Source organism: Trichosurus vulpecula, chromosome 4, assembly GCF_011100635.1.
Source record: "Trichosurus vulpecula isolate mTriVul1 chromosome 4, mTriVul1.pri, whole genome shotgun sequence".
NCBI classification, from domain to species: domain Eukaryota; kingdom Metazoa; phylum Chordata; class Mammalia; order Diprotodontia; family Phalangeridae; genus Trichosurus; species Trichosurus vulpecula.
The window spans coordinates 130,268,123-130,283,865 of record NC_050576.1 but is presented as its reverse complement, the minus strand read 5'-3'; the positions used below and the strand labels follow the sequence as shown (position 1 = coordinate 130,283,865).

The 15,743-nt window shown below is 40.0% G+C and overlaps 1 protein-coding gene across 1 annotated transcript in view; it reads right to left on the bottom strand.

The window, feature by feature from the left end:
* Window positions 1-15,743, bottom strand: part of DNAH14 (dynein axonemal heavy chain 14) — a 377,809-nt gene that overhangs the window by 79,174 nt on the left and 282,892 nt on the right. Inside the window, exons 58-63 of the mRNA XM_036755542.1 lie at window positions 13,179-13,370; window positions 11,450-11,631; window positions 6,884-6,992; window positions 6,470-6,595; window positions 4,858-4,952; window positions 3,477-3,636 (exon numbers count right to left, since the gene is read on the bottom strand). Coding sequence (XP_036611437.1) covers window positions 3,477-3,636; window positions 4,858-4,952; window positions 6,470-6,595; window positions 6,884-6,992; window positions 11,450-11,631; window positions 13,179-13,370 — 864 coding nt within the window. The remainder of the gene's footprint in view (window positions 1-3,476; window positions 3,637-4,857; window positions 4,953-6,469; window positions 6,596-6,883; window positions 6,993-11,449; window positions 11,632-13,178; window positions 13,371-15,743) is intronic.

The window sequence follows — 15,743 nt, the reverse complement described above, 5'->3', positions numbered from 1 at the left end:
CACCTGCTATGTACTAGACACTGGACTAAACATTGAGGAGTCCCTGCTTTTAGGGAGCTCACAATGTAATGGAGGAGACAATATGCCAACACTATGTACAAACAAGATATAGATGGAAAAAATTTGGGGTAGTCTTTGAGGGAAGGCACTAAAATTAAGGAGGTCTAGGAAAGGTTTCTTGCAGAAGGTGGGACTTTGGTTGAGACTTGAAGGATGTTGGGGGACTGGGAAGTAGAGATGAGGAAGGATAGAGCTCCAGGCATGGGGGACAGTCAGTGAAAATGCCTGGAGTCAGGAGATGGAGCATTGTGTGTGAGGAACAACAGAGAGTCCGGTGTCACTGGATTTGAAGAATATGTATATATGTTTGTGAGGGGAGAGTGAGGTGTAAGAGGACTGGAAAGGTAGGAAGGAGCCAGGTTATGAAGGGCTCTAAAAGCCAAACAGAATTTTATAATTGCCTGGAGATAATAAGAAGCTACCGGAGTTTACTGAAAAGGGGGGTGACATGAGCAGAGCTGCATTTTAAGAAGATCAGTTTGATAGCTGAGTGGAGGATGGATTGGAGTAGGGAGAGACTTGTGGCGGGCAGACCAACCAGAAGCTAATGCAATACTTCAGGCATGAAGTGATGGAGGCCTGCATCAGGTTGATAGCATGGTTAGAGGAGAAAGAAGGGGGACTTATGAGAGAGATGGTGCTCTCTTAGTTGACAACTGATTGGATATAGGGAGTGAGAGTGAGGAGTCAAGTGGTTGCCCCATCTCAAAACTAAGCCCTACAAAGGTTAAAGATTGTATTCTAGTTGAATAAGGCATATAATTATCCTGCTTTAGGCAGCTATCTATAGACTGGGAATAGGCCTCCTCGAGCTCTTGGCTTATTCTCCAAAGTCAGAAGGTAAAGTCATTGAATGAACCAAATAGTTATAACTCACTTAGCACAGTGCCTGCCATGGAGGAGCCTCTCTATAAATGCTTATTCTCTTCCCTTATTCTCTTCCCCACCTTTGCTTATTTCTGCACTCTGAACTAGTTACCATAGTCTGCCATTTATTATATATGCTTTTAGATGAGGAAAATTAATTTTAATGGTGCATCATTTGAGTACTAATGTTAATTTGGAATATTGCCTTCTTTATACAAATGGCTATTTCTTCTGCTAGCTTAAAGAGAAACTTCTCCCAGCCCATTCCAGCTAAGGGGTGTGACCATATTCTAGCTCATCCCGAAGCTTGGACTGGGTCACCCTGTTTACTCTGTGAGCACAGGAGACCAGCCTGAGCTCTTCCACACCACCAAAGGTCAACCCTTGTGCCCTTGATTTATAATCAAAACTAGGGGTAACCTGGTCTACAAAGGGGGAGACTAAGCCAGGGAATTGCTGGTGAGGGTGGTTTTCCTTGCCCAGATGACTAGAGGCAACTGAATCTCATAACCTGGGCAAGTCACTTAATTTTTCTATATCTTAGTCTCCCCACATCTAAAATTGCAATACCAAGAGCACTCACTTTCCAGGGTTTTTGTGATGATCAGATGAGGTAATATGGTAAAGCGCATTGCAATCCTTAAAATGCTCCACAAATGCCGGTTGTTGTGATAATTATTATTCATTCAAACTGTTAAGAAGGGAGAGGGAAGGCAGGATGTGTGTAATGGGCGGGGAGAACCCAAGCTTTAACACCCTCCAGGAAAGTCTGAGCAGGATGGGAAGACAAACCTTCCAGGGAAAGAAGAGGTCCCTGGGATGGTGATGCAAAGGAATCTCCAAGGTTCGATCATCTGCAGGGACTTTGGGCTTGATTTTCTTCTCTGCCCTTTTCTGCCTGAAGTCACCTCATCTATTCTTTTCCCTGAACAGATTATGCTTTGAGAGAGTGGAGAGAGAATTTGGCAAAGCACCTTCTTTCCCCCACAGGAACATAAGGCCTTTCCTCTACATGACCTGAGCTCCTGGAATGCCTACATCTTGACTCAAAGGGCAGCCCACCACACCTTCAACCTTGTCTTCCTGTCTGTCTCTCAAAGGCAGAGTTCATAAAAGGTAACACATAAAGCCAAAGTCCCTAGACTTGGAGAGGCAGTCATCCCTAGAGGCTGAGAGGCTGACTCCTTTCCCTGACCTTGCCCTGCTTCAGACTCCCCCTATTTGTGGGCTCATCTTAGGTAAGACTATTTCTCAACTCACTGTTGGTACTGATATTGTCGGGAATCTCAGTCACTGGCCATCCCTGGTAGTAAGGCATTCTGTGAGGTCCCCAAAGGGCCACTACTGTTTGGCCAGATTGGAGTCAGACTGAGAGGCTTTTTGCCCTACTCCCAGGCTTGGCCAGATGTCAGATCCCATCAGATGTGGCCTCTGCCCTCAGCCTCTCTGTCCCCAGATAGTTGGGCTCTTTCACAAGGATGAATCTCTTCTGGTTTCCTTTCATGCTCCGTCATAGCTCTGTCTCCCGTCCCCACGTGGCCTCTCCCCAACCTTCTCTTTTAAAGGAAGCCCTGTGAATATCCCTTTCAATTCCTTCAATCTAGGGCATTTTTCTCCTCCACTGAACACATCTCTGACCTTAATCAAAGCGCTCTAGTTACATTTTCATTTGTGAATCTCACCTTTATTTTAAATTTCTCCAAAGTTGAGCCATAGACTAAGAATATCTTGCCCCCACTCATAGTCCACCAGTCTAACTTTACTTTATTTTATCATTTAAGTAGGTCCTAAAACCTTAATGAATTTTTTTCTGGATTTATCTGCTGGAGGAATTGATTGTTTCAGAACTTTCAAGAGGCGGCATGATTTAGAGGATATAGTATGGTTCAGTGGACTGAATTTGAGATCAAGATGACATGGGTTCAAATTCCACCTCACATACTTACTAGTTGTGTGCCCCTGGGCAAATCATTTCGGCTTCTTAAGTCTCAGTTTCCTTACCTACAAAATGAGGAGATTGTACTGACTGGCCTCCAAGGTAGCTTCTTTTGGAGTCAGAGTACCTGGGTTCAAATCTCAGCATTGCCACTCAACAGTGTGACCTTGGGGAAAATCACTTGACCCCTGTGGACCTCAGTTTCCTCATTTGTAAAATGAAAGAATTGGACTAGATCAACTCTAAGGTCTCATCCTGCTCCAAGTCCTATGATCCTACAGCATGAGCTAGTTTGAACATAGAACTTTTATGGTTACCCAGGGGTAGGAAACTGTGGCCTCAAGGCCACATGTGGCCCTCTAGGTCCTCAAGTGTGGTCCATGGACTGAATCCAAACTTCACAGAACAAATCCCCTTAATAGAAGGTTTTGTTTTGTAAAGCCTGAACTCTGTCAAAAGGCTGCACCTGAGGACCTAGAAGGACATGTGGTAGAATACCTTTATTTCCATCAATGATACATGTACCTTTGCCTTCTAAGCCAGCTATACACTTTGAACTATGCTATTGATGTAGCTCTTAAATATCTTCCTTCACAAGGTCTTTACTTTTTACCTTTTCAGGTATCCTATCCTTATCCAGGTTAGTCAATTTTTTGAGGAATCCAGGATCTGCAAGGAGTAGTTTTGCGACTGCCCAGCTAGGTTTCTTTTCCAGAAGGACACAGACTGCATTCATGACAGTCAGGACGAGATAGGGTGGATGCGTGTACACTCTGTAACAGAGCCAACAACTCAAGTCAAAAGTCATTCAGTGTCTGCTTGATGATGAGTGCACCGGGCTCTGAGGCTACAAAGATGAAAATGACACATTCCTTGTGTTTAAGGAGCTCTCGTTCTACTGAGCGCCATGACTTACACACTCCAATATTCTAATAAGCAAATGAATCAGGGATCTCCTCCAGTTGGAACACCCCTCCAGTTGTGCAGATTGCCGTCCGCCTATGGCTACCCATCTGTATGACATTTGTCCATAGCCTCCTATACGTTTGCCATGGGGATCCACCCAATGTGCTAGACACCTTTATAGATTTCTCCAGAAGTCTGAAGGGGACCAGTGGCTATTCACCTATCATCCTGTTGTCTCACTGTGTGATCATCTCATCTTCTATTCCTATCATGCGTTTCCTTGATGATATTTTTTACTCCTATTATTTAAAGTTCTTCTTTGGTTACAGCTTGCAGCCTTCTCCTACTGTTTCATTTTGTCTCACCTACTGTGAGTCCTTGCATTGCCCTCTGTGTGATGCTCATTTCAAATTCTTCAGACACTGTTATATTCTATTTTGTTTCCACAGAGCAAAAGTGGTAGAATGTTGTATTAAAAAACAAAGGCACTTGTTTCCATGTGAAACTTAGGGTCATTTCAAGAATTGGGGTTCTTCGCCTGGCTTTCTGTTATTATATCAGAAGGCTTTCAGTAGGGTAGGGGTGTCTACTTGAAAGTTTAATTACTCTGTCATCTGGTGCATTAGTTGCTGATTTGAAGTGACTGGGCTTGGGAATTTTGTTGGAGAGCTGGTTTGCTTAAATTGATGTCTATTGACTGAGAGTCTGGTGTCCAATCAGTCAATCAATAAGTATTGATTAAGTGCCTCTATGTGCTGAGCACTGTTAGGCACTAGGGAACTCATTAGGTACTCATTTTTAAAAACAAAATGAGAAAGCCTCTGCCTGCAACTCCCTTACATCCATTTGGGAACATAACTCTAAATATATTCATTTAAAATTGAATACAGCATCATATTTTAAAATGCTCATTAGTTGTTAGCTTTTTTGACTTAAAGAAACTTAGAAAAATAGCTAGGCAGAGAGGGGTAGGAGGAAAACCAGAATAATATGAAATCATAAAGGTCATTATTTTAGGACTATCAATGAATATTTAAAAGAATTAAATAATGAATTTAGAAAATAAATAATAAACTTGGAAAAATTACCTTAATTCAGATATATCACTTTTATCCAGGGCATTCAGAGCCACAATTGCCTCTTCAAAAGCCGGTATCACGTTACTTAGCTCTTCTTGTGTTTTCTACAGTAAGGACACAACGCCAAAAATAAGTGACTAGTTGTAGTTAATAAATGGCGAACAAGAATACTCACTGATTGAACACAGATTGTCATTAGTTATATTTATTTGCATTGTAACTTTATTTGTTTAAGCAGTGTATTTCAGATACACAATATATGCAGATAATGGAGAGAATGGAAAAAGTAAAGAATAAAGGGAAAGGGAGAAAGAGGGAAAAGAGACAGGATGGAAAGAAACAAAAGGGGAGAGGAGAGATACAGGGAGAAGCCTATAGGTAAAATTTCTATTCATTGAAAGGACAAAATTAAAGAGCAGAACACAGCAGTAGTTCTCATGAAATAGGTTAAAAATTCTAACATTTACTAGCTCAAAGTTGGACAATGAGTTTTCCTAGAGAAGTAAAGTTTAGAAAATTTACTTCCTAGAGGAGTAAAGGTTAACTCTGCAAGAACCACAGTTTTTGAGGAAAATCTTTCTAGAAATGTTTAAAGTTTAAATTTTAAGTAGTTCTACCTTTGTAATTACTCAGTAATTTAACAAATGTTTGCTAAGCCTTCCTACATGCAAGACATGTTATTGTAGTAGTGCTGGGTTGTGCAGGATATGGGTAGGAGAGACTACAAATGGTCATGCTGACAGACAAAATCACAAGGTTGGTTTTAGCTGCCTTTGTTTTTGAATAGAAAGAACCCTTTCTGTTAGGGGAGGCAAGATATAAATGAGAAATGCCTGGTGTAAAAACAGACTTTAAGAAATGGTACCCTCCCCACCAAATTCCCCCCACCCAGAACACTTAAATTTTTCTCCCCCGTAGGATCAGTACCCTTAAGTGCAAATACTGAATCTGAAAGGGTCACATGAACTATGTGTCATATCATTTAATTTCTCTGAACTTCAGAATATTTAGCCGTGAAATGGGAATAAAAATACTCATCCCACCTGACCTGTTACAGATGTTGTGAGGAATTCTTTTTTTACATTTTATAAATTTTTATAATTCCTGGTGCAAGGGAGCCCTTAAGGTGAACCTTGAAGGATAGAATCTACTTTCTAAAAAGTTATTTTTATTCTGAACTTAACAAACACCAGATAAAATAGGTATTTCCATATATATATATATATATGCATAATAGAACATATAAATTCCAGAACATATATACACATATACATATATATATGTATATGTGTATATATATATATAAAACAGAAAAAGAGAGTTGTACATGAAAAGTTGAAGGTTTCTAAAAAATATTTATAACTTGCTTTACTTATAAAGTACATGATAAATTTAACTTTAATAATGATGATGATGATGAATTCTAGAGTTAGATGAGATCTCAGAGAACATTTATTTAGTCTAGCCACCTCATTCTATTGATGGGTTTTATTAAAGTTAACTGACCTGGCCAGTTAGGTGTTTGTAATACTCATGTTCTGAGAGGCAGAAACCAACTCTGTTTAATTTGCTATGGAGGACATTATGGGTGCATGGAATTAGTTTGATAATGTAATACTACCTCAGCATACTCTTCTACAATTTGTATTTCCTGAGCCATCAGTTCTTCATCCCCTTTTACAAGGATCTGTACTTGCTGCACAACATCTGAATCTTTCCGTAATTTTTCCATGAGGATCTCTGTTTCCTAAAGAAAAAGAAACTAAAACTATATGTTTTTTTTCTTAGACTCCATCTGAAACAGATCAAAGTTTCCAATATTCCAGGAGTTAGCAAATTTATCCACCAGGATGCATTTGTGTCTTGAGAAGATTAATACAAAACAAAATTCCTTTCAGACAATATATGTGAAGAATGATGGTAGGAACTGGTTTTGTAATAACATAAAGATCACGAGCCACCAAAACAAACTCCTGACTGATGTCTTAAAGATGCAGGAAACCCATAATTAACATCTATTCCAAACCAAGTATACCTTAGTTTTTTGTTCTATTTGAGGACCGAGGACGAGAAGCTCTTCGTGCATTTTCGAAACTAGCATTGATGCTTCCAGAATCTTTGAGAGGCCGTTATTAAAACGTTCCCTGAAAAAGGCAAATATCGAAAAGCTGTAAAGTGGGGTTTTGGTGTGTCCTTCGACTGACCCATTTACTGGAAGAATGCAGCTTTGAATTTTTAAACCATTTACATTAGAAATACAGCTTAGAAACACTCCAGAATTGGAAGATGATGACTATCAGTCACCAGGATTTCTCAAGTCCCCACTGTGTACCCCGCATGGGAGTATAAGCTCAAGGGGTGTTTCCATGGAAACATAAGACATGGCTCCTGCCTGTGAGGAGTTCATAATCTCCAGGGAAGATGGGATATAATAATATATAGAAAGAAAAATATTAACAAGTACAAAATGTGCAATTGTACATAATTAGATATAGGAGGTTTGTGGTAATTGAGACAATGAGCTTCAATTTCAGGGATGCCTGGGAGGGTTCTATCCCATAAAATAAAACCTCCATTTGATTTACTGATGCTTAAAATTCCTCAATTAGAACTATTCTCTGTTGGCTTAAGCCAAATGGTGCCTTTGTCAATTTCTTCCCACAATGTGAGGCATTGTGGGAGATACAAGAAGGATTAAGATAAGATTTCTACCATAATGAATTTCTACCATAGTAATTGGCAAGATGAGATTAATATATATATTTATATGAATCAATAGTATAAGAGAGAATATTGTTAAATGCTATACCATGTGGTACACTGGACATAGGAGTTTGGAAATTAACTTCTGCCCCAGGGAAGCAATCAAATCAATGAGGACATTAGATCATTACAGCTGTAAGGAACCTTACAGGCTGCTGAGTTCAGCCTTCTCATTATATGGCTGAGCAAACAGAGGCTAAGAAAGGTGAAATGACCTATCCAGGGTCACATAGCCAGTAAATGTTTGAGGCAGGATTCAAACTTCAGTATTCTTGATTACAAGTGGGGCACTCCATGCAGAGTGCTACTCGACTTTGATGGGGAGTGCCAGAGCTGAGAAATGTTAGAATTACATTCCTCCAGGGTAAGGAATGATCCTAATAACAACTGGGTACTATCAGAAGGTTCTTTCTTTCTTGTTTTTGTTTTTGGAGGGGGGGAAGGCAGGACAATTGGGGTTAAGTGACTTGCCCAAGGTCACACATCTAATAAGTGTGTCAAGTGTCTGAAGCTGGATTTGAACTCAGGTCCTCCTGACTCCGGAGCCGGTGCTCTGCTCACTGTGTCACCTAGCTGCCCCTCTTTCTTTTTTTTTTTTGACTAAGAAATGTACCTGTGGCATAGAAGGGGGCATTGGCTGTAGGTTCAAATTCTGGCTATGCCCCCATGTTAATCTGTTTTTGGGCCTCTCTGAGTCTCAGTTTCTTCTTCTATAAAATGAGGATTGAAATCCTCTGACCACTTTACAGAGTTGTTGTAATGATCAAATAAGTAATCTATGTAAAGTGTATAAACAGAGATATCAGTTACTTCTTTTCTTCTTTTTAGAGTAAAGAAAGTGGTCTTCCTGTATTTCATTTCAAAGGTATTAGGAGAAAAATGGTTTAAAAAAGTTAACTAAGAACATTAGAGGTACCAAATATGCTCCCATTTGCCTCAGGGTTACAGTACAACATCTTTAGCCAAATAAATTAAGTTTTTCTTATAACTCAACAACAGTATAAAGAATACATTTATTCTATGTGGCATAGTGCAGGCATCTGGGTTTGGGGGTATGGTGTATATATTTGCATATATATATGTATACATATATATATATATGTATATATCTCCTGATGCATATGTATTTACAACTTTAAATTAGAAGTTTGTGAAAGTTTAAATCTTCATGTGTTAGATAGCTAACTTGAACATAGGGAAGGGAAGTTGTTTTCTCTGTCTCTGTCTTTCTCTATTTCTCTCTCTCCCCTCAGTCTCTCTGTACCTGGATCTACTGTGTATAAGTGTATATGTACCATATAGTAGGGAGAAAGTTGGTCCTAAAAATTTGTTGTTGTTCAGTCATTTCAGTCATGTCTAACTTCTTGTGGCCCCATTTAGGATTTTCTTGGCAGAGATACTGGAGGGGTTTGCCATTTCCTTTTCCAGCTCATTTTACAGATGAGGAAACTGAGGCACACAGGGTTAAGTGACTTGCCTAGGGTCACACAGCTAGTAGGTATCTGAGGTCAGTTTTGAACTTAGGAAGAGTCTTCCTGACTCCAGACCCAGCACTCTATCTACTGAGTCACCAAGCTGCCATTCCTAAAAATTAAGATGTGCTTTTCTTTGGCAGCACACTGCAAAACTGGAGCTAATTTGATGTTAAAAATCATTCAAAGGCTTTTGACAATTTGTCTGAAATGAAGTAAAGTTACTGAAACTCTGCCTGAAGCAAATCCAGGTGAAGAATGGGACGTGTATGTGGGGGAAAGGTGGCAGTGTAGAGTTCCATCCATCCTATGGTACTGGAGGGGCTATGATAGGCCATGAGACCCTGGGGGTACATATTTTATCCCTCAAATTTGGGGGTGGTGTTTGCTGCTGGAAAACATATCCTGCCTCAAAAGTACATCACCTTCCCAGGAAGCAAGAACCCTGTCCCCATTTTGGCTCTCTAGGCCAAAACTTCTTTGCTCTGTGCCAGTTTCAACTCTGAATGTAGCTATCATTATCTTCATTGCACAGATGAAGAAGCTGAGTTTTAGAGATGTTAAGTGACTTGCCCGGGTATATAGTGAGTAAAATCGCTTTAGTGGCCAATTCCTCCTCACAAGACTGGGTGTCCCTGCCCTAGGCAGCATGGTGTTGGTGTAGTGTAAATAGCACTGGAAAAAGAATTAGACAGTATAGTTTTTAATCCTCATTCCACTACTCAGTGGCTGTGTGATTTTAGACAAGATACAAACTCTTTCAAATTCAGGTTCCTGGAAATAATACCTGCCCTTGCCTAAATGACAGAGACATGGTGAAGTCAACAAGTATTTATTAGGTACTCGCTATGTACCAGGCACTGCTCTGAGCTACAGGATTCAAAGAAAGGCAAAAACAGTCCCTGCCCTCAAGGAGCTTCCTTTCTAATGGAAAAACAATATGTAAATGATGAGGTCCATATAAGATGGATAAAGAAGAGATGCCAGGTAAACTGAGAGGGGAAGGCGCTAGCAGAAAAGGAAGACCAAGAAAGGTCTTCTGCAGAAAATGGCATTTGTGCTGTGACCTGAGGGAAGTAGCTGAGAGGAGGTGAGGGGACAGAGCATTCCAAGTATAGGGGACGGCTAGCCAGTACGAAGGCACGGTCAGTGGGGCTGGATGGTAGAGCGAGTGGAGAGATGACTGGAAAGGTAAGAAGAGTTGGAGCATGAAGAGCTTTGAAGGTCAAACAGGATTTTCTTGATCCTGGATGTAATAGGGAGCTATTAGAGTTTGTGGAGGAAGGTGGTGACATGGTCAGACGTAGGCTTTAGGAAAATCACTTTGATACCCGAATAGAGGATGTCTGGGAGTGGGGACAGATCTGTGGCAGAGAGATTAGTTGGCAGGCTGCTGTAAAGTACAGGTGAGAGGTGATGAGGGACAGTGTCTGTGGATCAAAGGGGAGGTGTATGAGAGACTGTGAGAAGGTAGAATATGAAAGGATTTGGAAATGTGTATGTGGATATGCTTTGAAAATGATAAAATACTTTTAAGCACCTACTAGGTGCTAAGCATGGAAATTTTTTTTTCTTTGGGGGATATGTATATAGGGTTATGTTTGACTTCAGAGTTGCCATGTGAACATATGAACATAGATGAACATATTGTGACCATATAGTGAGTGACAGACATATTCCTTGGCTCATGTAAAGCTTTAAAGGGTATCTATACTTTTCTAATACTTCCTCCTCTAGTACTCCAAGGATCTGCAATTTCAGTTGAGATAAGTGATCTCTCTCCATGAATGCATGCTACTCATAACTCGTATGCATCTTAGTAAACATTCTCTATGAATTTCTGTGATCAGTTTTATAATAATAGCTTATGTTTTGTAGGCTTTTTCAGTTTACAAATTACTTTGCTTACAACTCTGTAGGTAGGTGGTACAAGTATCATTATGTCCAATTCACTGGCTAATTAACTGGGGTATAGAGAGGTTAAATTTGCCCATGTATCAAAGTAAGAATTAAAGGTCTTCTGAGGCAAGAGCATGGGAAAATGGAAAGATGTGGAGTTGGTGGGCCTGGCTGCAAATCTCATCTATGTCACTGATTAGCTATGTGACCATGGGCAAATCAGGTCCCTTCTCTGGGCCACAGTGTCCTCATCTGTAAGATGAGGGTGTTGGATGAGCTGACCTTTACGGTCTCTTTCATTTCTCAGTTTGTGATCCTGTGATTCCAAGCCAATTACGCAGCTCTACTTCTCCTTTATTTCTCCACCATGACAGGAAATTTGGGGCTCAGTATTTGCTTAGTCTCTAAGAGTACCGGGGTAAAGAGGTATTATTATTTCTAATTTGATTTTGATTTTAAATTCTTACCTTTTGATCATCATTTTCCTTTCCCTTGATTTCAAGATGTGTGTAAAGGTATCTATGAAGTGCAGATAGCTACTTGGAGTGATATAATAATGTCTTTTAGTTTCCTTATAAAATTTGATATTCATATCAGCAATACTACGGTGGAACTGAACACACGTTTGGGCAAGTACTGGTATTAAATCCTGTAAAGGAATAATTAGGAAACAGTAACTGTGACTGAGACAGAGGAAAAAGAACATTTCATGAAATCTTTAATACGTGAGGCATTCCTCATTGCTTTAATTAATTAATCAGCACTCTGAATGGGATACATAGAACTGGAAAATCTGATGATTGGAGTATTGAGTGGTGGAGGTGGGGGAAGAAGCAATGAGGAAAAAGGAAAAGTCCACAGCAAGGTATGATGTCAACCACAGCTTTTCCTTTCTCTTCAATTGACATCACCTAAGAATTTAGGGGTTCTCTTTGGTGGGGAGAGCTTCAGGGATGTAGTCCTCTCCTTAGCACCAAGGTTTCATCCCAGTAGTAATTCTCAGGCCATTGCAACAAAATAACTACAGGCAGAAGAAATAAAGTTATCAATTCCATACTTAAAACTTTAAGGATCTGGGGGAACCTTCTGAGTTCCATAGATGTGGCTCCTCCCACTACTAACCCAGATTGTGAGTGCTTTATAAGTTGGATAGTCTTCATGAGTTGTCATAGTCAAAAAACAATTCATTATCTGGTGACCAAATTAGTGATGAGTTTTTTTTCTCTTTTTTTGTGTTTAGCTAGGTTGGTCCTTGGACAAGAGACTTAGAGTCCATCCCTGGGCCAGTCTTGGAAATCTCTTGAATTTTATCAGAGGAAATGCTTTGCTGGCAAAGTCTTTGGGAACCCAGAGTTATCTTTCAGTCACAATTCGACATTGAAGAACTTCCATGTAGGATATACCCTATAAAGATAGGCAAATACAGGTACATGATAGAGTCTTGCTTTGTCCAATTTGTTTCATCCTTGGTCCTAGATCCCTTCATGGATGTGACTAATGTTCTTCTATGTTAGCCTATGATGTCTGTACTCTCTTTTCATTCCCCTCCGTCTCTATTCTTGGTCCATCTGTGCTTGGACACTTGAAGGAGCTGTTCTCTAATGGGTTCCCCAGGTCCTGTGTCCTGCCCAGGTGGGATGGCACCCTTGTGCTTCTTTAAGGGTCTCTAACTGCTACTGAATTATCTTAACTCCTCTTCTGTTCCTATTTATTAGCTGTCACTTGGTGGCTGGTCACCCTTGCCATTCTAGTTTCTTGTTTACCTGTTGTGAGGTATGAGCCTATTTGCATGGGTGGCTTATGACATTCTCATCATGTTCCAACCCTGTTTTGCCTCATCTCTTTGAATATCTTAATAGTTGTTGAAAAAAGAGTACAACATAGAAAATAACAGCTTGACCCTTGAGGCTATCCAGAAAGGCACAGATGGGGGCGGGGAGTGGCTTTTATTTATACCTGGGATCACTATCTGCTATCCCTGGAGGTGGAGGTAGAAAGTGGGTTAAAGGATGAATATGGACATTGATGTGTAAGGGGTGTGGTTGATGATAAACTGCTCTCCACCCAGGATCTACCACTATGCAGAAGGGAAACGTGCTCAGATACTACCATCAAATAGAAATTTATACTTTGATACTGTTTTCAAGGGTTTAAAAACACATTTCTACTTGTTAGTTTTTTTTTCTTTAACTTTACCTCTTTGGTGTCCAGGCCATGTTTTTGCTTTAAATGAGTCACTGCTACAGTAAAAAGAGCTTCTTCCGGCCACCTCTCATACCAGTCAACTGTGCTGCAAGTAATCAAGGCTGGGTATGCTCGACAATTTCGGCGGAAATTGGGCCCTGCAGGACTCACAGTCATAAAAATATGAAGATTCCTTGCAATTCTCTGAACAGGAATGGAAAAGAATGGATTAAGTTAGTTATGTGATAAGGAAATGTTATAATAAAAATTTGTTTCAATTCCGTCTTTCAGGGGATATTATTTTCAGATAGCAAGCAATTAACTTTGTTACTTCACCGTTGTAAAACTGAAAGGCTACTACTGAATCACAGAATTTCAGAGCTGGAAGTGGCCACTCACCCAATCTGCACCTGAACAAGGGCCCCCCTCTGTGACTTACTCAACAAGTCACCTTTGCTTGAAGACCTTCAGTGCAGGGGAGCCCACTACCACCCGAGGCACCCTATCCTACCTTTATATGGTTAAGAAGTTTTTCATTAAGTTGAGGTTATGTAACTTTTACCTTCATTCCTCTCCAGGCTCCCCTCCTGACTCTCTGGACTTTCTTTATTATTCCCTACTAGGTACCTTCTTCTCCTCCTCCAACCCCCTTTGCAGCTTTCTTTTGTGCATCATCTTCTTCCTTTAGGAGGGAAACTCCTTAAGTGGTGGAGTGGGGGAACCTATCTTTCTTTCTGCTTGTATTTGTATTCCCAGTGCTTAGTGCAGTGCCTTCGGGGCGCACAGTAAGTGCTTAATAAGTGCTTGCTGCCTGGACTTGGCTTGACTTCATCCACTGCTCCTAGTTTTGCCTTTCAGACAAAGGCAACACTTCTTCCACATGACAATCCTTCAAATATTTAAAGAAAGTAAACATGCTTCCCCCAAGTCTTCTTTTCTCTGGGTTAAATGCCCCAGGTTCTTCCCCAAATCTTTTTATACTATGAACTCAAGACCCTTCACTCATTGTGCTTGCCCTCCTTTGGATGCTCTCCAGCTTATTAATGCCCTTCCTGAAGAGTACTGCTCATAACCAAACACAACACTACAGACAGTGGGGCTAGCTCTCCTGTCCTGGATAACACAGCCTAAAATTACATTGGTTTTTTTAGCTGCTATCTTACACTGTTGACTCATCGTGAGCTAAAGTCCATTAAAACTCCTACGTGTGTTTCAAACAGATGTCTGGCTCACTCCATTTTGAAGTTCAGTTTTTGAACCTAGGTGTAGCACTTTACCTTTCTCTCTATTAGAGTTCATCTGATTAGGTTTGGCTTAGTGTTTGCTCTAGAGTGTCAAGATCTTTTTGGATCCTGATTCTATCATCTATTTGTGTTAGCTAGCCCTCCCAGATACGTGCTATCTGAAGATTTGAGATCGATTCAATTGAAGACTTAATCCAAGTATGTGTGTGTGTACATACATATATATATACACACACATATATATGTATACATACATATATGTGTGTGTGTGTGTGTGTGTGTGTGTGTGTGTGTGTGTGTGTGTGTTAAAAAGACTGGAAAGGTAGGAAGAGCCCTGGTTATTAAGCTCTTTGAATTCCAAGTAGAAGATCTCATTACTTGTACATATTTTTTTTTAAAAAGCTAATTTGTTTTATAAGTTCTCTGCGCATCTACATATGATCTCTACACATTTCTTCAGAAATGTTTCTCCTTGTGTTTTCAGAATGTCATTCTTTGAAGCTCGCCACACAGTTCTCTGGGGCTAACAACAGCTGGAGAATCTTAGTCCATAGGATACTGTCTATTTTTCTCTGAAATCTGCTCACAAAATCTGGAAAGGCTGTCAGACAATGACTTGTTTCCCTTTCTTTCTCTATCACAAATGCTAAACAAGTGTGTTTCTCCAAGGTTCCTATAATTTCCATCCCAGAAAGCAACCCCTTTGGTGAGAGTCAGAATTACCCTTGTTGGTTCCTTCATTTTTTGAAGGATGAAGTTATTATTAAGGCAAGTAAAAGAATTATCAGTTGCTCTGTGTTTGGCAGAAAGAGGGCTCTAAGGTGATGTTTGGATAATTAAGTCCTTTATCACTATGATATGATGCCTATGTGCCAGACTTGTGATGTTCCCTGAATTTCTATTTTCTCTTTCTATCTAGGTGGTGTGTATAGTATACCACAGTTACAGAAAACTGTTTCCTGCTTCTATTTCCATCAATATTCACCCAAATGCTTTTCTCCATGTTTTCCCCTATGGTTTCTGGATTTTCCCATGTATTTCCCCCCCTCTGCTCAATGGTTTTGTTTTTTCTTTGCCTATTTTTATTCCTTCAATGACTTTTTCTTGTCTTATTGCTATAGCTGGTATTTCTAGTACACTATTGAATAATAGTGGTGATAATGGACATCCTTGCTTCATTCCTGATCTTATTGTGAAGGCTTCAAGATTGTCCCTGTTATGGATAGTGCTTGCTCTTGGTCTTAGATACTACTTATCATTTTAAGAAAGGCTTTATTTATTCCTAATCTTTCTAGCATTTTTAATAGGAATGGGTGTTGCATTTTGGCAAAGG